This window comes from Labeo rohita, chromosome 3 (genome assembly GCF_022985175.1).
Source record: "Labeo rohita strain BAU-BD-2019 chromosome 3, IGBB_LRoh.1.0, whole genome shotgun sequence".
Taxonomy (NCBI): domain Eukaryota; kingdom Metazoa; phylum Chordata; class Actinopteri; order Cypriniformes; family Cyprinidae; genus Labeo; species Labeo rohita.
Window position 1 is genome coordinate 23,685,026 of NC_066871.1, and position 16,076 is coordinate 23,701,101.

Consider the following 16,076-nt stretch of genomic DNA (forward strand, 5'->3'; position numbering starts at 1 on the left):
AGGAAGTGAGAGATCAGCCCAGCCTTTTCAGTGACGTAATTCATGCAACTCTACGCTGCTCTGCTGTAAATCTCTCTAGTAGTAGATGTGTACATTTCTTAAAAGGGAAATCGTACAATGTAGTTGACCCAATATAATGGACAAAATTAATGCCTTATGGGACCCTGTACATGTGTTTGTTTACATGCATCAAATTATAAATAATATTCAAATATGTTTAAAGAATGGTTAAATACTAAAAGCTACCACCTTTAAATAATAATAATAATTATAATAATATAAATCCTATTATTATTAATATTATTATTATTTAAAGGTGGTAGATCATATATGTGACCCTCAGATTCCAGATTTTCAAGTTGTTGTATCTCAGACAAATATTGTCCTATCCTAACAAACCTTACATCAATGGAAAGATTATTTATTCAGCTTTCAGTTGATATATAAATCTCCATTTTGAAAAACTGACACTTATGACACTTATCGCCATATGACACTGACACTTATCATTATGATATTAAGCAAAGATCATGTTCCATGAAGATATTTTGTAAATTTCCTACCGTAAATATATCAAAACATAATTTTTGATTAGTAATATGCATTGCTAAGAACTTCATTTGGACAACTTAAAAAGCGATTTTCTCAGTATTTTGATTTTTCGAATAGCAGCACCTCCGAGGCTGAAGGAGCTGTCACACCCGGGGGAGATAATGGACCGGCGGGATCTAAACCTGACCTGGAGTCGGTGAAGGAACAGAATTTGGACGTTGACCCCCAAAACACCAATCTCCAGGACAACGGGGAGGGGGCCTGTGAGATGGACTGGTAAGCGGAAACTGCTTGTTTTTGCATTTTACCTAAGAATATATATTTGATTTTGTATCTCTTATTTTTATATACACTACCAGTCAAAAGTTTTTGGACAGTAAGACTAGATTTACTATTTAAAATAACTGTTTTCTATTGTAATATATTTTTAAATATAATGTATTCCTTTGATCAAAGCTACATTTTCAACATCATTATTCTAGTCTTTAGTGTCATGTGATTCTTCAGAAATCATTCTTATTATTAAAATTTAAATTTTAAATAATATTTAAATGCATTTAAAGAATGGTTAAATGCTAAAAGCTACCACCTTTAAATAATAATAATAATTCTAATAATATAAATCCTATTATTAATATTATTATTATTATTTAAAGGTGGTAGATCATATATGTGACTCTGGACCACAAAACCAGTCTTAAGTCGCTGGGGTATATTTGTAGCAATAGCCAAAAATATCATCAAATCATTATGATATTAAGTAAAGATCATGTTCCATGAAGATATTTTGTAAATATCCTACCGTAAATATATCAAAATATAATTTTTGATTAGTAATATGCATTGCTAAGGACTTCATTTGGACAACTTTAAAAGCAATTTTCTCAATATTTTGATTTTTCGAATAGCAGCGTCGCCGAGGCTGGAGGAGCCGTCGCACCTGGGGGAGCTAATGGAGCGGCGGGATCTAAACCCGGCCTGGAGTCGGTGAAGGGACAGAATTTTGACGTTGGCCCCCGATACACCGGTCTCGATTACGTCGGGGAGGGGGCCTATGGGATGGTCTGGTAAGCGGAAACTGCTCGTTTTTGCATTTTACCTAAGCATTTAAATATGATTATGTATATCTCTTATTTTTATATACACTCCCAGTCAAAAATTTTTGGACAGTAGGACTAGATTTACTATTTAAAATAACTGTTTTCTATTCTAATATATTTTTATATATAATTTATTTCTTTGATCAAAGCTACATTTTCAACATCATTATTCTAGTTTTTAGTGTCACGTGATTCTTCAGAAATCATTCTAATATGCTCATTTGCTGTTCAAGAAACATTTATTATTATTATTATTATCAATATTTAAAAGAGTTTAAGAGACTACATTTTTTTACACCATTCAAAAGCTTGGAGTCAGTATAATTTGTATTTGGGGGGGAGGGGAGGTTGATCAAAAGTGATGATAAAGGCATTTATAATGTTACAAAAGATTTCAGATTTCTATTTCAGATAAATGCTGTTCTTCTAAACTTGCCATTCATCAAAAATCTACTCAGCTGTTTTCAGTATAGTAATAATGATAATAACAAATGTTTTTTGAGCAGCAAATCACAACATTAGAATGATTTCTGAAGGATCATGTGACTGGAGTAATGATGCTACAAATCCAGCTTTGAAATCACAGGAATAAATAATATTTTAAAATATATTCAAATAGAAAACAATTATTTTAAATAATTAAAATATTTCAACATTTTAATGTTTTGCTGTACTTTGGATCAAATAAATACAGGCTTGGTGAGCAGAAGAGACTTCTTTAAAAAAAAAAAAAAACATTAAAAATCTTACTGTTCAAAAACTTTTGACTGGTAGTGTATATATTTGTATATATGTATGATGCCCGTTCTTATTCCAGTGGTAAATGTTCAGATGATGGAAAATATGGCGAGTTCATGTGTTTATCTCACACTTCACCATACCCTCTTCTCCCTTTTGCTTTTTTTCCAACCACAAACTGTAAATCACGCCGGAGGGCCTGCTAACCGTAACCGTGGGAGGTATTCTGCACACCCACTCGAGCACTGTTGTTGTAAATGCGTCTGCTGCTCAGGCTTTTTCACGCGCAGCGCGCGCCCCCGAATGTTGTACAGGAGAAGTGCGCGTTCGCGCTCACGATCCGTTTAGATGCACGCTCGTTCCGCACTCGCATCCATAGGGGGGGCCTTGACCGACTCCTCTTCGACTGTCAGGAAAGCGCACCGTAGAACGGCAGCCTTCGCGATCCAATAAACCTGTCTTTGATCTGCAGACAAAAACTAGGCCCTCTCCCCCCAAAAACTGCGCGAAGGCGACTGATTTGTGGGCAGAAACCATGGCGGAATCGGGCAGCAGCGCGGCGGCGGTCGGAGCCGCGGGCTCGAATAGCAGCGCCGCCGGGGCTGGAGGAGCCGTCGCGCCCGGGGGAGCTAATGGAGCGGCGGGATCTAAGCCCGGCCTGGAGTCGGTGAAGGGACAGAATTTTGACGTTGGCCCCCGATACACCGATCTCCAGTACATCGGGGAGGGGGCCTATGGGATGGTCTGGTAAGCGGAAACTGTTCGTTTTTGCAGTCGCACACGTTACTGTTGGGTCGGGGCGAGATTTAATGGGCTGGTACCGATCAGCACTTCGTTGTACAGAAAAAGGGTGTTGATTCTCTGAAAGCCTATGCCATTCCGCATTCTCTTGTCATTAGCAGAAAAGAGCGTATAAACGGCGTTTCAAAAGCAACAGAATCATTTTCTCCGCTCAACAAGTTTCCTTGCATATCCTTCCCAGAATCTCATGGCTAACAATAGATTGCGAGTAATGCATTGGATTAAATCCCGTTTCTCCAGCACTGGCTGTGTTTGAAAGCATAGCGAGCTGCCTACATAAACAGTATTTTCTGGCATCATGTACGCGTTTGGAGCATTCAAAAATGCTGTCTAGCTCGCATGGTTTCAAACACAACCAGTGTTTCGCCACACGTGAATCCATGTTATTGAAAACACTCGATGAGTTTAACTGAGATGTTGAATGTCACTTGTCATTCGTGATTTTAGGAGTGTGTTTTGTTGTTTGTAGTGTGAAACTGCACGCTAGAGCTGTTGGCTCCATCGCTAGCAATCTGACATCTCACTCTGAGCTCGTGAAACAGGCGTGGTTACGATGCGACCAAATGTGGATGAACAACAAACATTTTTGCGGTTTTTCTAGAAATAAGTTCCCAGCGCTTTTGAAATGTCAACTGCTGATATGATTTAATTAAACGACGGTAAAGGTAAAGTATGTAAGGTGCAGAATTCATAGCTGTGCGCGTTGGTCTGTCCTCCATCCTCCATCCTCAAAATGACTGTCAAGTTTTGCTGGAGGATGTAAACAAACCCCCCTGTAATAAAACACAAAGGCCTTCTTTGGATATCTTCGTGTAGGGCTATCAGACAGCTGCATGGTAAAAAAAAAACACATAAATAATCAGATACTAGACGTTTTCCACATATACAGAGCACTTAGTAGTTTTAAACATCAAATTTGTGACCCAGGTCAGTTTTTAGAAAATTTAAGATTTATACATCACCCGAAAGCTGATTAAATAAGCTTTGTGTTGATGTATGGTTTGTTAGGATAGGACAATATTTGCGTCGAGATACAGCTATTTGAAAATCTAAAATCTGAGTGTACAAAAAATCAAAATATTGAGAAAAATCGCCTTTAAAGTTGGTCAAATGAAGTACCAAGTGCATATTATTAATCAAAAAATTAGTTTTGATATATTTATGGTAGGAAGTTTACAAAATATCTTTATTAAACATGATTCTTACTTAATATCTCAATGATTTTTGGCATAAAAGAAAAAAAGCGATAATTTTGACCTATACGATTTATGGCTATTGCTACAAATATATCCGTGTTACTTATGATTGGTTTTGTGGTCCAGAGTCACATATATGTATAATGGGGATTTTGGCCTGTCACATCTGAGTGATTTTCTTAAACATATCTAACAGTTAAAATCATACAAAAAATGTGTACATTATTATGAAAAATATTACGTTATTAAATTGGTGTTTTGAAATTGTTCATTTTGGTAAAAATCTGTACGTTTAAAAAATATTTAAATTATAAATTGTTGAAATGTGTACAAATAATGTTATAAACTGGGACAACTTGGTGGGAAGACAAGTGAATGATCTTATTTTATTTTGATTATTTATTTATTTACAAATATTTGTACAGACTGTATGTCAAGCCTAACATGAGCTGTTTTACCCAAGTTTTGTAAGAAAATGTTTTTATTTTTTCGAGAGCTGTTTTAATTTGTTAATCAGTAACTACAAAACAACGTTTGGTCATGGCAGTCTTTATTAAAATTACTACTATATAAAACAATAATCTATTTTTAATTAAATGTTAATTTAAAGATTATAGCTAAACACACAGCAGGGATTTAAACAATTTATATATGTCTCATATAAATATGAATAATATTTATCATAGCCTAAGCTTGACGTTCAGGATTTTTCTAAAGTTTAAGCAGCTCTGTTCACTTTATTCCCAATGCTACATGAGTTAAATATGTGCACAAGCTTGTACGAGTTTTTTATTTATTTTTTTTATACTCCCTCATCTAATCCCACCATCTCTTTTCCTGCCGCCTGCAGCTCAGCTTTTGATAATGTGAATAAGATCCGAGTGGCCATTAAGAAGATCAGTCCGTTTGAACACCAGACCTACTGCCAGCGCACCCTGAGGGAGATCAAAATCCTCCTGCGGTTCCGTCATGAGAACATCATCGGCATCAATGACATCTTGAGAGCACGTCGCATCGAATACATGAGGGATGTGTATCCTTAAACATGCACACAGTGCACTAGGCTGAATTGTTGTACATACCGTTGTATTTTGGAAATAGTGTGTGTATATCATCACAGTGTTGTGCTGTAGTTCTTTAACTGCATTTCAGCTATATCGTTCAAGACCTGATGGAGACCGACCTTTACAAATTGCTGAAGACACAGCAACTCAGCAACGATCATATCTGCTACTTTCTGTACCAGATCCTGCGAGGGCTGAAATACATTCACTCGGCCAATGTCCTGCACAGAGATTTGAAGCCGTCGAACCTTCTCATCAACACCACCTGTGACCTCAAGGTCAGAAAATCCACACCGATTTTCCTAAAGAATAAATGTGACCCTGGACGACAAAACCCATCTTAAGTAGCACGGGTATATTTGTAACAGTAGCCAGCAATACATTGTATGGGTCAAAATTATCTATTTTTCTTTTAAGAACTTCATTTGGACAACTTTACAGGAGATTTTCTCAATATTTTTTTTTTTTTTTCTTTCTTTTTTTTTGCACCCTCATATCCTAACAAACCATAAATGGAAAGCGTATTTATTTAGCTTTTACATGATGTATAAATCTCATTTTCAAAAAACTCATCGTTATGACTGGTTTTGTGGTCTAGGGTCACAAATCTCCAAACTTTAATTCTTAATATAACAAGCAACGTTGAGTAGACCATTGACAATAACACAGCAGCTTCAAATGGATAACTTGATATTAAAAACTAAATATGAGACCTAATGTGAAATGGAAATCATTTTGTAAGCAGTCTATTTCAGTGCAGATATTTTGAGGAACGCAGGACCAAATTTAGTAATGTAGTTCTTGTGCTTTGTTTAATCTTAAGGCAGTGATCCTAGTGAAGCTAAATATAGAAATGAGGGTCTTTTTTAAAGCAAAATTGCATGTTGGAGGCTTTTGTGGAGGATAATTATATTTCCTCACCCATAGATCTGTGACTTTGGGCTGGCACGGATAGCCGACCCTGAACATGACCACACCGGATTCCTCACAGAGTATGTGGCTACTCGCTGGTACCGTGCTCCTGAGATCATGCTCAACTCCAAGGTATGTCTGTGTTTGTATATCGTTAACATTTAACACATTAACTGAATGCATGTTTTAATGTTTGTTTTGCATGTTACTATCGTTCAGGGCTACACCAAGTCCATTGATATTTGGTCTGTGGGTTGCATCCTGGCTGAGATGTTGTCCAACAGACCCATCTTTCCTGGAAAGCATTATCTGGACCAGCTTAACCACATATTGGGTAAGAACAAGTGCCTAATGTCTTAATGGAATTTCCCCATTTTCTGACTCATCTTTCATTGTTTTCAATCTCTGAAGCGTAATAAAGAAAAGAAAAACTTTTATGTAGCAACTGTGTGTAGCACAGAGAGTCCTGTATTATGACACAGTGACGCACTGTATCAGTGAGGGCAGGAAATACTCTGCAGAGAATGGAGTATCAGCTTCTGAACAGTATGCTATGCCATTATCAGCCACTTTCATGGTTTCCAGTAACATATTAAGCAGCACAAATGTTTTGGACATTGATAATAATAAATGCACCAAATCAGCATATTAGGTAGATATGTGATCTAGGGAAAAAAAAAACCTTTTTTAGGTTTTGATACATATGGAAGTCCTTCTCAAAACTGTTTTTATTTTGTCCATAGCTTAAATGTAACAAAAGTTACATCTATCTTAAGTTGGCTGATAGCTTTTGATCTTTTAGGAATGGAATTTTGAGAAAAAACTGGTTTAAAGTGAAACGGCTTTCACTTTCACATTCTCAAGTTTAACGAGAGCTGTCTCTCAGTAACGCTTTACTGCATCGTTACACAAACAAGCTAAGACTAACATTACCCTGAAGGGGCCAGTTTTCTGTTGTTTATCATGGGCATAGTCTCAGAACTTTTGATCACCCCTTGTATGTTTAGTTTGCACGAGTACCTTGTAGTTTACATTTAGAAAAGTGAGCGCAGCACTACTGTTCGAGCACTGTGCATCTATCAGCCTGTCATCAGACTCCTCCTCTTTAGTAACTTCATCATCCGATTCTTCATCTGTGGATGTGAAATAGTCCATTATAAAATTGTTTAGGGCACTGACATCACCGAGATTGAGCAGGTTGAGATGAGTAAGATTAAGTTCAGACTGTGTTCTATTGCGCTCCGCCATCTCACAATATTAAAAAATAAATAAATGAATAAAAAACTTTGCGTACCGTAGGTTACACATGCCGGGGAATGTGCATTGATGCGCCTTTATTAAATATTTTACGTGGTTCATTTTGATAGGTTAACTTAAGTGAAAGCACCTTCTTAACATAAGAGATGGTCTATTTTTCAGGACTAAACAACTAAATTTTGCCAAGATATTTTCAGAGATGATAGACAAGATGTTATAGAATAATAATTTAATGGAAACCAAATTTTGACCCAAAAAAAACTATTTTTCGAATTTCCTGAAAACGTCCCAGCGCAACATCCGATGGGTTTTTCCAGATCATGTCACATATTATTAAATTAATTCTATAGGATAATGTGACAATGAAAAGTGAAATAATAGCTGATGAAAATTCTGCTTTGCCATCACAGGAATAAAACACAGAAAACTGTTATTTTAAATTGTAATATTTCATAATATTACAGTTTTTACTTTTTTTGTTGATACTTATTATTATTATTATTATTATTATTTTAATTAATTAAAGGCAGTCTTGGTGTGCATAAGAGACTTCTGTTAAAAGAATTTAACAAAAAAAAACTTACCAACCCCAAACTTTTTAACAGTGTATATTTGTATATTTTGCTTTTTTGTTATTATTAATTATTGACCATATATTTTATTATATATTTAGTGAAATGTATATTCATTTTATTATATTATTTAAGTGGCAACCTAGCACAGTACCAAAATTGTGGATCGTATAAAAAAAATTATCCTTAAGCAAACATCGAAGATTATTATTATTATTATTATTATTATTATTATATACATAATTTACCTCTGTTGCAAGTGAATGCATATTATGCTTTTTACTTTGGATTATTCCCCAAGATTTTGAATATTGAATTTATGCCGAAAAACAGTTTGTAGGGCTGCCTAAAAATATAAATTTTATGATTTTAATCAATTCTTGTTATTATGAAACTATATTGATTCTTAAATCCCAAGAATCAATTAGTCTAGCCTGTTTTCAGTTAATGAACGGAACACTGTAGCGCACATCCCATCCCATAAATCGCAATAAGTTTTATGCTTTGTTACTTCTGATATGCAACAAAGTCTCAGATTTCAAATTCTGTCCATTTTATTACAGTATTCAACAATAAATTGGCACTGTTTAATGTGGAGTGACCGATAGCTGTAGTTTCAAGAAAAACGGCAAAGCGAAGTGCACATGAACTGATCATCTCCTCTGCTTTAATATCAGTGTCAGCACGAAATAAACATGAGTGAACATCCAAAGCTATGTTAAAAGAAAGAGTACAACTTACTAAAATCCATATCCAGTCTCATGTGATTGCTCAATCAGTGTTTCAGCTGCGTAAAGACGTCATTATAACAGCTTGTAAACAATATCACGTCACATTCAGAAAAAACGGTGACCATAAACTTGTTAGTCAGCTAGTGCTGTACATGATATATATCCAAAATAATCAATATTGAATCGAGTCGGGATCGAATTGATTCACAAGCTTGTAAAGCATAATCAAATCGAATGGAAGTTGAAATGGATGCAAACTGGAAATTTTGAAGTGTATTCAGAATAAAAAAAGTTCATCATCATATTTGTTTTTTATCTTACCTGTGCACAATACAAGGTTAGTTACATTTTATTATTTCCTTAAGCATTGTTCTCTCTCCTGCTGTGACCCATCAGGGCTGCTTTCCCAAAAGCCCAAGTAGATCATTGAAACAATGTTTTTCTTTTTTGTTGAGAACCACCGTATTGTTTGTTATTTAACCCATATGGGAATGCAGGACCATTGTTTATTTTGTGATCATTTTCCTTCCCATCAACCAGGTATTTTGGGCTCCCCCTCTCAAGATGATCTGAACTGCATCATCAACATGAAGGCCAGGAACTACCTCCAATCTCTACCCCAGAAACCGAAAGTCCCATGGAACAAGATGTTCACCAAAGCAGACAACAAAGGTAAGCACACACATTGGGATGTTTAGTGAAATGGTATGTAGATTGCGTAAGAGGGGTCTGGCAGTAGCTGTCTCAAGTGTGTGTGTGTGTGTGTGTGTGTGTGGGAGTACTGAACAAATGTGGGTGTCAACAAATGGTCTTTTGATGATCTGGCTGCATTGTCCAAGTATGTTTAATGAAACATTGGCAGGGAAGACGTCCTTGTATGCTTTTTCTCTATGACTATTGCCACTGTAGTTGTGCATAAGTTCCTTTTCTAATCATAAACTTAACATAGAAATGCAGAACTTCATGTACTTCTACCATTGCATTTCAGCCCTGGATTTATTGGACCGCATGTTAACCTTTAACCCCATCAAACGCATAACTGTGGAGGAAGCACTGGCCCACCCCTACCTGGAGCAGTACTATGACCCCTCTGATGAGGTATATTTCGTTCCCCTATCCATCTCTATTATTTCTGTCTCGCACTCTTTAAGTTGGACATCTGTACAATCCCGTATCTGTTAGTTAAGCCTAACAGCATTTCACATTGCTTGCAAATTTAGCCGGTGGCTGAGGAGCCCTTCACTTTCAACATGGAGCTGGACGACCTACCTAAAGAGAAGCTGAAAGAGCTCATCTTTGAGGAGACGGCACGATTCCAGGCCAACTACCAGGGCTCCTGAGAGGGACAGGTACAAAAGCACATGCACATGTCAAATGAGAAAATCTACACGTTATATTTCAGTAATATTAATGTATTTATATAAAGTGGTATTTTTGTGTAAGGCGTGTGAGAAGGAAATAACAGAGGTCAAGAGCAGTGACTAATACAAGTCGTATGAAGCAATTAAAGACATAGTTCACCCAAAAATGAATTGATGACAATTTACTCAACCTCAAATGTTGTGTAACTGACTTTCTTTCACAAAACACAAATTAAGATATTTAAGCTGCCTTTTTACATAAAAGTCATATGGTGACCAGGGGTTATCAAGCTGTAAAAAGAGGGAAAAAAGACATTACAGGGATAGTTCAACCAGAAATGAAAATTAATCATTAATTTCTCACCCTCATGTCGTTCCATAACCATAAGACCTTTGTTCATCTTCAGAACACAAATGAAGATATTTTTGATGAAATCTGAGAGCTTTCTGACTCTGCATAGACAGCAACGCAATTTATACATTCAAGGCCCAGAAAGGTAGTAAGGACATTAAAATGGTCCATGTGACATCAGTGGTTCAACTATAATTTTATGAAGCTACAAGAATAGTTTTTGTACACAAAGAAAACAAAAACAATGACTTTATTCATCAGTTTCTTCTCTTTCCTGACAGGAAACTTTGTTTTCAATCAGAGGAAAGCACACGCATGTGTCGGGGAGAAGAAATTGTTGAATAAAGTTATTATTTTTGTTATTGTACCACAAAACATGCATGTGCATTCCTCTGAAATTTCAATTTTGGGTTAACTATCCCTTTAAAATAGTGTATGTGACCCATGCATTGTATTTGTTTAAAAGATTTTAATTATTTTCAAATTTATTTGTGCATGTGCGTGTTCATGTTTGATAAGCATTCAGTTACTATGTCAAACCTTGTATTAATACATTTGAGATTTAATAGCTACTGCTGTTCACAGGTAAATTATTTAACTGTTTTCCTTTTTTTTTGGTACATATTTAAAAATTATGGTGTTCCAAACCTGTAAGACCTTCCTTCATCTTCAGAACACAAATTAAGATATTTTTGATGAAATCCGAGAGCTTTCTGACCCTGCATAGACAGCAATGCAACAGTAATTTTTCAACTAGCACAAAAATAAAAACTGATATTCAACATTTATCTTTATAATAAATGAAAAACGAAAATTATCATTAATTTCTCACCCTCATGTCGTTCCAAAGCCGTAAGACCTTCGTTCATCTTCAGAAGGCAAATTAAGATATTTTTGATGAAATCCGAGAGCTTTCTGACCTTGCATAGACAGCAGCGCAACGCAACAATTTTTCAGCTAACACAAAAATGAAAACTGACATACAACATTTATGTTTGTAATAATCAGCTTTTTTATCTGTTCAGTATATTAAAGGGATAGTTCACCCAAAAATCAAATTCACCATTTTGGAGAGTATCGCGACGCATGCATGTGCTTTCCTCTGCAGGTAAACAACACATGCACGTGGTACTGTTGATGTAGAACACGCATGTGCCACGCTTTATTTACGTTCAGAGGATATGCGTTGTGATACTCTCCAAAATGACGCTAGGGTGACACAGAGGACAGAATTGTTGAATAAAGTCATTATTTTGGGCACAAAAAATATTCTCGTAGCTTTATAAAATTACAGTTGAACCACTGATGTCACATGGACTATTTTATCGATGTCTTTACTACCTTTCTGGGTCTTGAATGTGTCAGTTGTGTTGCTGTCTCTGCAGGGTCAGAAAGCTATTGGGCTTTTATCAAAAATATCTTGATTTGAAACCGCATGAGAGTGAGTAATTAATGACAGAATTTTTATTTTTGGGTGAACTATCCCTGTAACATATTAAGAATTACTGAGGTTATATGATTTTTTATTTTTTTTATGAAAGCAATTCTTATATTACAATGAGTATATCTTTTTTTTTTTTTTTTTTTCACAGCCGTCACGAAGAATAACCAAGCAGCGTGGAGTCTCAGATAAAGATAACTCCAGACAACCTGCGAAAACATATACATACATATATACATAAAAAAAACAAGATAAAAACAAGATAAAAAGTGGAAAATGTACATTTAAAAACTTCAGCTTTGTTTTATCTGTCCATCTCTCTTTCTCGCTGGGAAGCTGTGCGCTAGTTTGGGCTTAACATTACATCTTATCGTAACGCCATTAACGGGGGCCGTCAGACTCACTGTTCTCATCGCATACCGCACACAGCTCCTGCTCTCTCAAACAATTGCATCTTTCACCCTTTCTATCAATACCCTGCTTCTCTCTCTGTTTGTATCCGTCTCTTTCTCTTTATGTCTCTCTCGGGGGTATCTCTCTGGTCTGTGTTCTGAGTTTTTTTTTTTTTTTTTTCATTCCACAGAGATGGAGAGAGAAAGAGAATCTCTACGGTGGGCACTGACCGGTGTGTGTGTGTGTATATAAGTGGTTTTGAGTTTCATTAGAGTATTGTAAGTCGGCGATCTGTTTGTACACTGTAATTTGAACGTTACGATCAGTTACAAATCGTGTTTTGTAATGTTGGGAATTTATATTTGAATATCTTTTGAGATATAAAGTCATTGCTTGTGTTTCTTTTTTTAATTCATTCGAAGACAAATGATGTTACATTTAATGAGCTTGGACTTTTTGTTTTCTATCGCGAGGAGAAAGAGGTCTCGTTTTGGTTCTTGAGAATAGAAGAGAAACAGCCGACAGGCAGGATGAACGGAGGAAAGAGGGCGAGATGGAATAGTATCATCTGCTGTAAAATATCACGTTCTACTGTTGAGAACTGAGACTATTTTCTTGCCAATGTTCTTTGGGAAAATTAAGCCATCAGTATCATTTTTCTTTTTGTGGCTTCCTTTCCCTCTTTCTCCTCCTTTCGCTCGTCTGTTCATTTACAGGAGGTTCTGTGGCGTGCAGACCTTCATTGTGTGTTCTTCTGCATTTTTTTTTTTTTTTTTTTTTTTTTTTTTTTTTTAGGGGGGTTGATACTGATTTCTTTGTGAATAACAATAGTTGTCATTGGTTACCATGTCCATGGCTACTGTTGCCATGATTCCTTTCTGATAAGTCACACATAGTTCCCTACGTTCTGCCTTTGTTGCTTGCAGATGTCGGTCCCTTCCTCTTCCTTTCGCATCATCCTTCTTCTCTCGTTTTGTTTTGCTTCACGGAGTGATTGAGGAATCATAGCCAAGCTTAACACTTTCAGAGCCATAGCACATTTTTTCTCATTCCCTCCCTGTGATGTCAGAACTTTTCAAAGGGCTTTTCCACAGGGCTTGCTGACCTCATGCCTCTCCTGCCTGTGATTGGCTCACCTTGTGTTTATCTAGACTTATTCTGCATGCGTCGTATCTTAGTCGTAACTACCTGCCTTTATATTATACGTTTTCGGTGAGTGTCGTCATCTCTCGATGCCGTTTTTAATGAAACCGTCATTGCTTCTGGCCAATCATGGATGAGGAACGCATGTTCGAGTGGGAAGAGTTAAAATGGCACATTGTATAGCTGTTTTGCTTAAATACAGGGTGTGATTTGCATAAATTAATAACCCCTCCCCCCTCCCTGTGTAAAACCCCATTGAGACGAGCCCCAACTGCAGAGGAAATTCAGCCCGCACGTCAATCGCGTGACATTTCTCAATCGGTGCACCTGCACTTTGTGTCTCATGACCAAACGTTTTCAGTTTTTAGTGCAATTTAATCTACTCCTGTGAGAAAAGTTTCCTTGTTTTCGTTTCGTTAATCCCCCGCTTGTTAGGGTGAAGCATAACAGGCAATGACGGTTGGTCGCGTCCCGTGTCTGTGTCTGTGCGTCTGTCCTTTCCAACCAGAAGCTGCTCTTCTCTGCTTCCTCATGAGGAGGGGAGATCATCCCGCTCTGTGATCTGAGGGAAACAACTCATTACCAAGAAAAAGATTATTTATATTAATGTATTGTCAATGGCAATGACATGCTTATTGTGAATGGGACCATGGGGACTGTCAGCAGTCTTACACACACACATACACACACACACACACACACATACACATTTAAGGATGTATTTCTCACATATAAACCTGCACGCATACAGTATATGATTTCAAAAGCCTGCGAAGGAGGCAGATATCATAATGTCCTTTTTAATGGCTGTTATTATGATTATTGCTGGTGTTATATTGGTGAGGTCTTTCTTTTTTATTTTGAAAACTGAAAAGGGATTTAAAAACTTTTGTCCTTTTTAAAGTATGTTTTGCATTTCTTTCATTTTGTTCGCTTTGGGTGTGAAAAATAATTGGCTGTTCACTCTTTCTGAAGTCTATTTTTTCCCTGAATCTTATAAGGAATTATTTTAAAAGACGATTAAACGATATGGGTAGACTGTCGAGAGAAATGAGCTATGGATGGTTATAGTCTATGTATATGCTTATGGGTATAATAAATTAAACAATTAACAAAAACAGAATTATATACATATATTAAATAAAATTCCTGATACTGTATGTCTTTGTCTTGTGTGTTTTTTTTTAATTCAGCTTGACTGATTTTTACAGTTTAAAAATGCTAGGTGAAATATGGATAAACTCAGCGGTTAGGTTAATTGTTTGACTTAACCTCCTGGTTAGTTTTATTTAACTCACCTGTTGAGTCATTAAAAATGACTCTATGGCTGCCTTAAAATGAATCCAAAATAGGTTGTAAATTAAAAATGAGGCACATAATTGCTATGTGTCAGCAATGGTCAAAAGATGAACATTCCTTAATAAGAAATTTAAAAAATGTTAATTATTTAATATTTATTAAACTTATTAATTAATGTGCATTTATTGAACATACTAGTACATGCTAATTTCCAACTTATTTTGGGTTAATTTTAGCAAGAAATGTAGTAATTTTTAGGCAAAAGCTGAGTTAAAATTTTCCAGAATTTCCCCCAAAAGGGAAAAGATTTAAACTTTCAACAAACACAAAAATATAATGTTCAACATATCATAGTCAAAAGTTTTTGAACAGTAAGATTTTTAATGTTTTTAAAGAAATCTCTTCTGCTCACCAAGCCTGCATTATTTGATCCAAATTAGGGCAAGAGCAGTAATGTTGGGAAATATTTTTACTATTTAAAATAACTGTTTCCTATTTGAATATATTTTAAAATGTAATTTATTCCTGTGATCAAAGCTGAATTTTTAGCATCATTACTCCAGTCACATGATCCTTCAGAAATCATTCTAATATTCTGATTTGCTGTTTAAGAAACTATTATTATTATTATCAATATTTAAAACAGTTGAGTACATTTTTCAGGATTCTTTGTTGAATAGAAAGATCCAAATATCAGTATTTACCTGAATTAAAAAACTTTTGTAACATTATACACTATATCATTCAAAAGCTTGATGGAGGAGTCGAGTCTAAATTTGTTTGGATGTTTTAAATTGATCAAAATATAAAATAAAATAAAGACATTTATAATGTTACAAAAGATTTCTATTTCAGATAAATGAAATCTGAAAGAATTCTACTCAGATGTTTTCAACAATAATAATAAATGTGTTTTTGAGCTGCAAATCATAATGTTAGAATGATTTTTGAAGGATCGTGACTGGAATAATGATGCCAAAAATTCAGCTTTAAGTTCACAGAAATATAAAAAACATTTATTTTAAAAAGTAAAAATATTTCCATTTTTTTTTTTACTATTTTTGCTGTACTTGGATCAAATAAATGCAGGCTTGGTGAGCAGAAGAGACTTTAAAAAACATTAAAAATCCTGCTAGTGTAAATAATCAATAAAAACAAACAATC

The 16,076-nt window shown here is 35.5% G+C and overlaps 1 protein-coding gene across 1 annotated transcript; it reads left to right on the forward strand.

The window, feature by feature from the left end:
- The first annotated feature begins 2,703 nt into the window (after window positions 1–2,703).
- Window positions 2,704–14,773, forward strand: mapk3 (mitogen-activated protein kinase 3). The gene is made up of 9 exons (XM_051105654.1): window positions 2,704–3,137; window positions 5,238–5,420; window positions 5,540–5,729; window positions 6,379–6,495; window positions 6,583–6,697; window positions 9,464–9,595; window positions 9,912–10,021; window positions 10,144–10,272; window positions 12,229–14,773. The coding sequence occupies exons 1-8, from the start codon at window positions 2,926–2,928 to the stop codon at window positions 10,261–10,263; spliced, it is 1,179 nt and encodes a 392-aa protein (XP_050961611.1). The 5' UTR covers window positions 2,704–2,925; the 3' UTR covers window positions 10,264–10,272; window positions 12,229–14,773.
- Window positions 14,774–16,076: the final 1,303 nt, after the last annotated feature.

Excerpts from the sequence above, each read along its gene's own strand:
- mapk3 (XM_051105654.1), top strand. The coding sequence starts at position 2,926 with ATGGCGGAATCGGGCAGCAGCGCGGCGGCGGTCGGAGCCGCGGGCTCG. Across the intron at positions 3,138-5,237 it reads GGGGCCTATGGGATGGTCTG|CTCAGCTTTTGATAATGTGA; the intron begins GTAAGCGGAAAC and ends TGCCGCCTGCAG. Across the intron at positions 5,421-5,539 it reads ATCGAATACATGAGGGATGT|CTATATCGTTCAAGACCTGA; the intron begins GTATCCTTAAAC and ends ACTGCATTTCAG.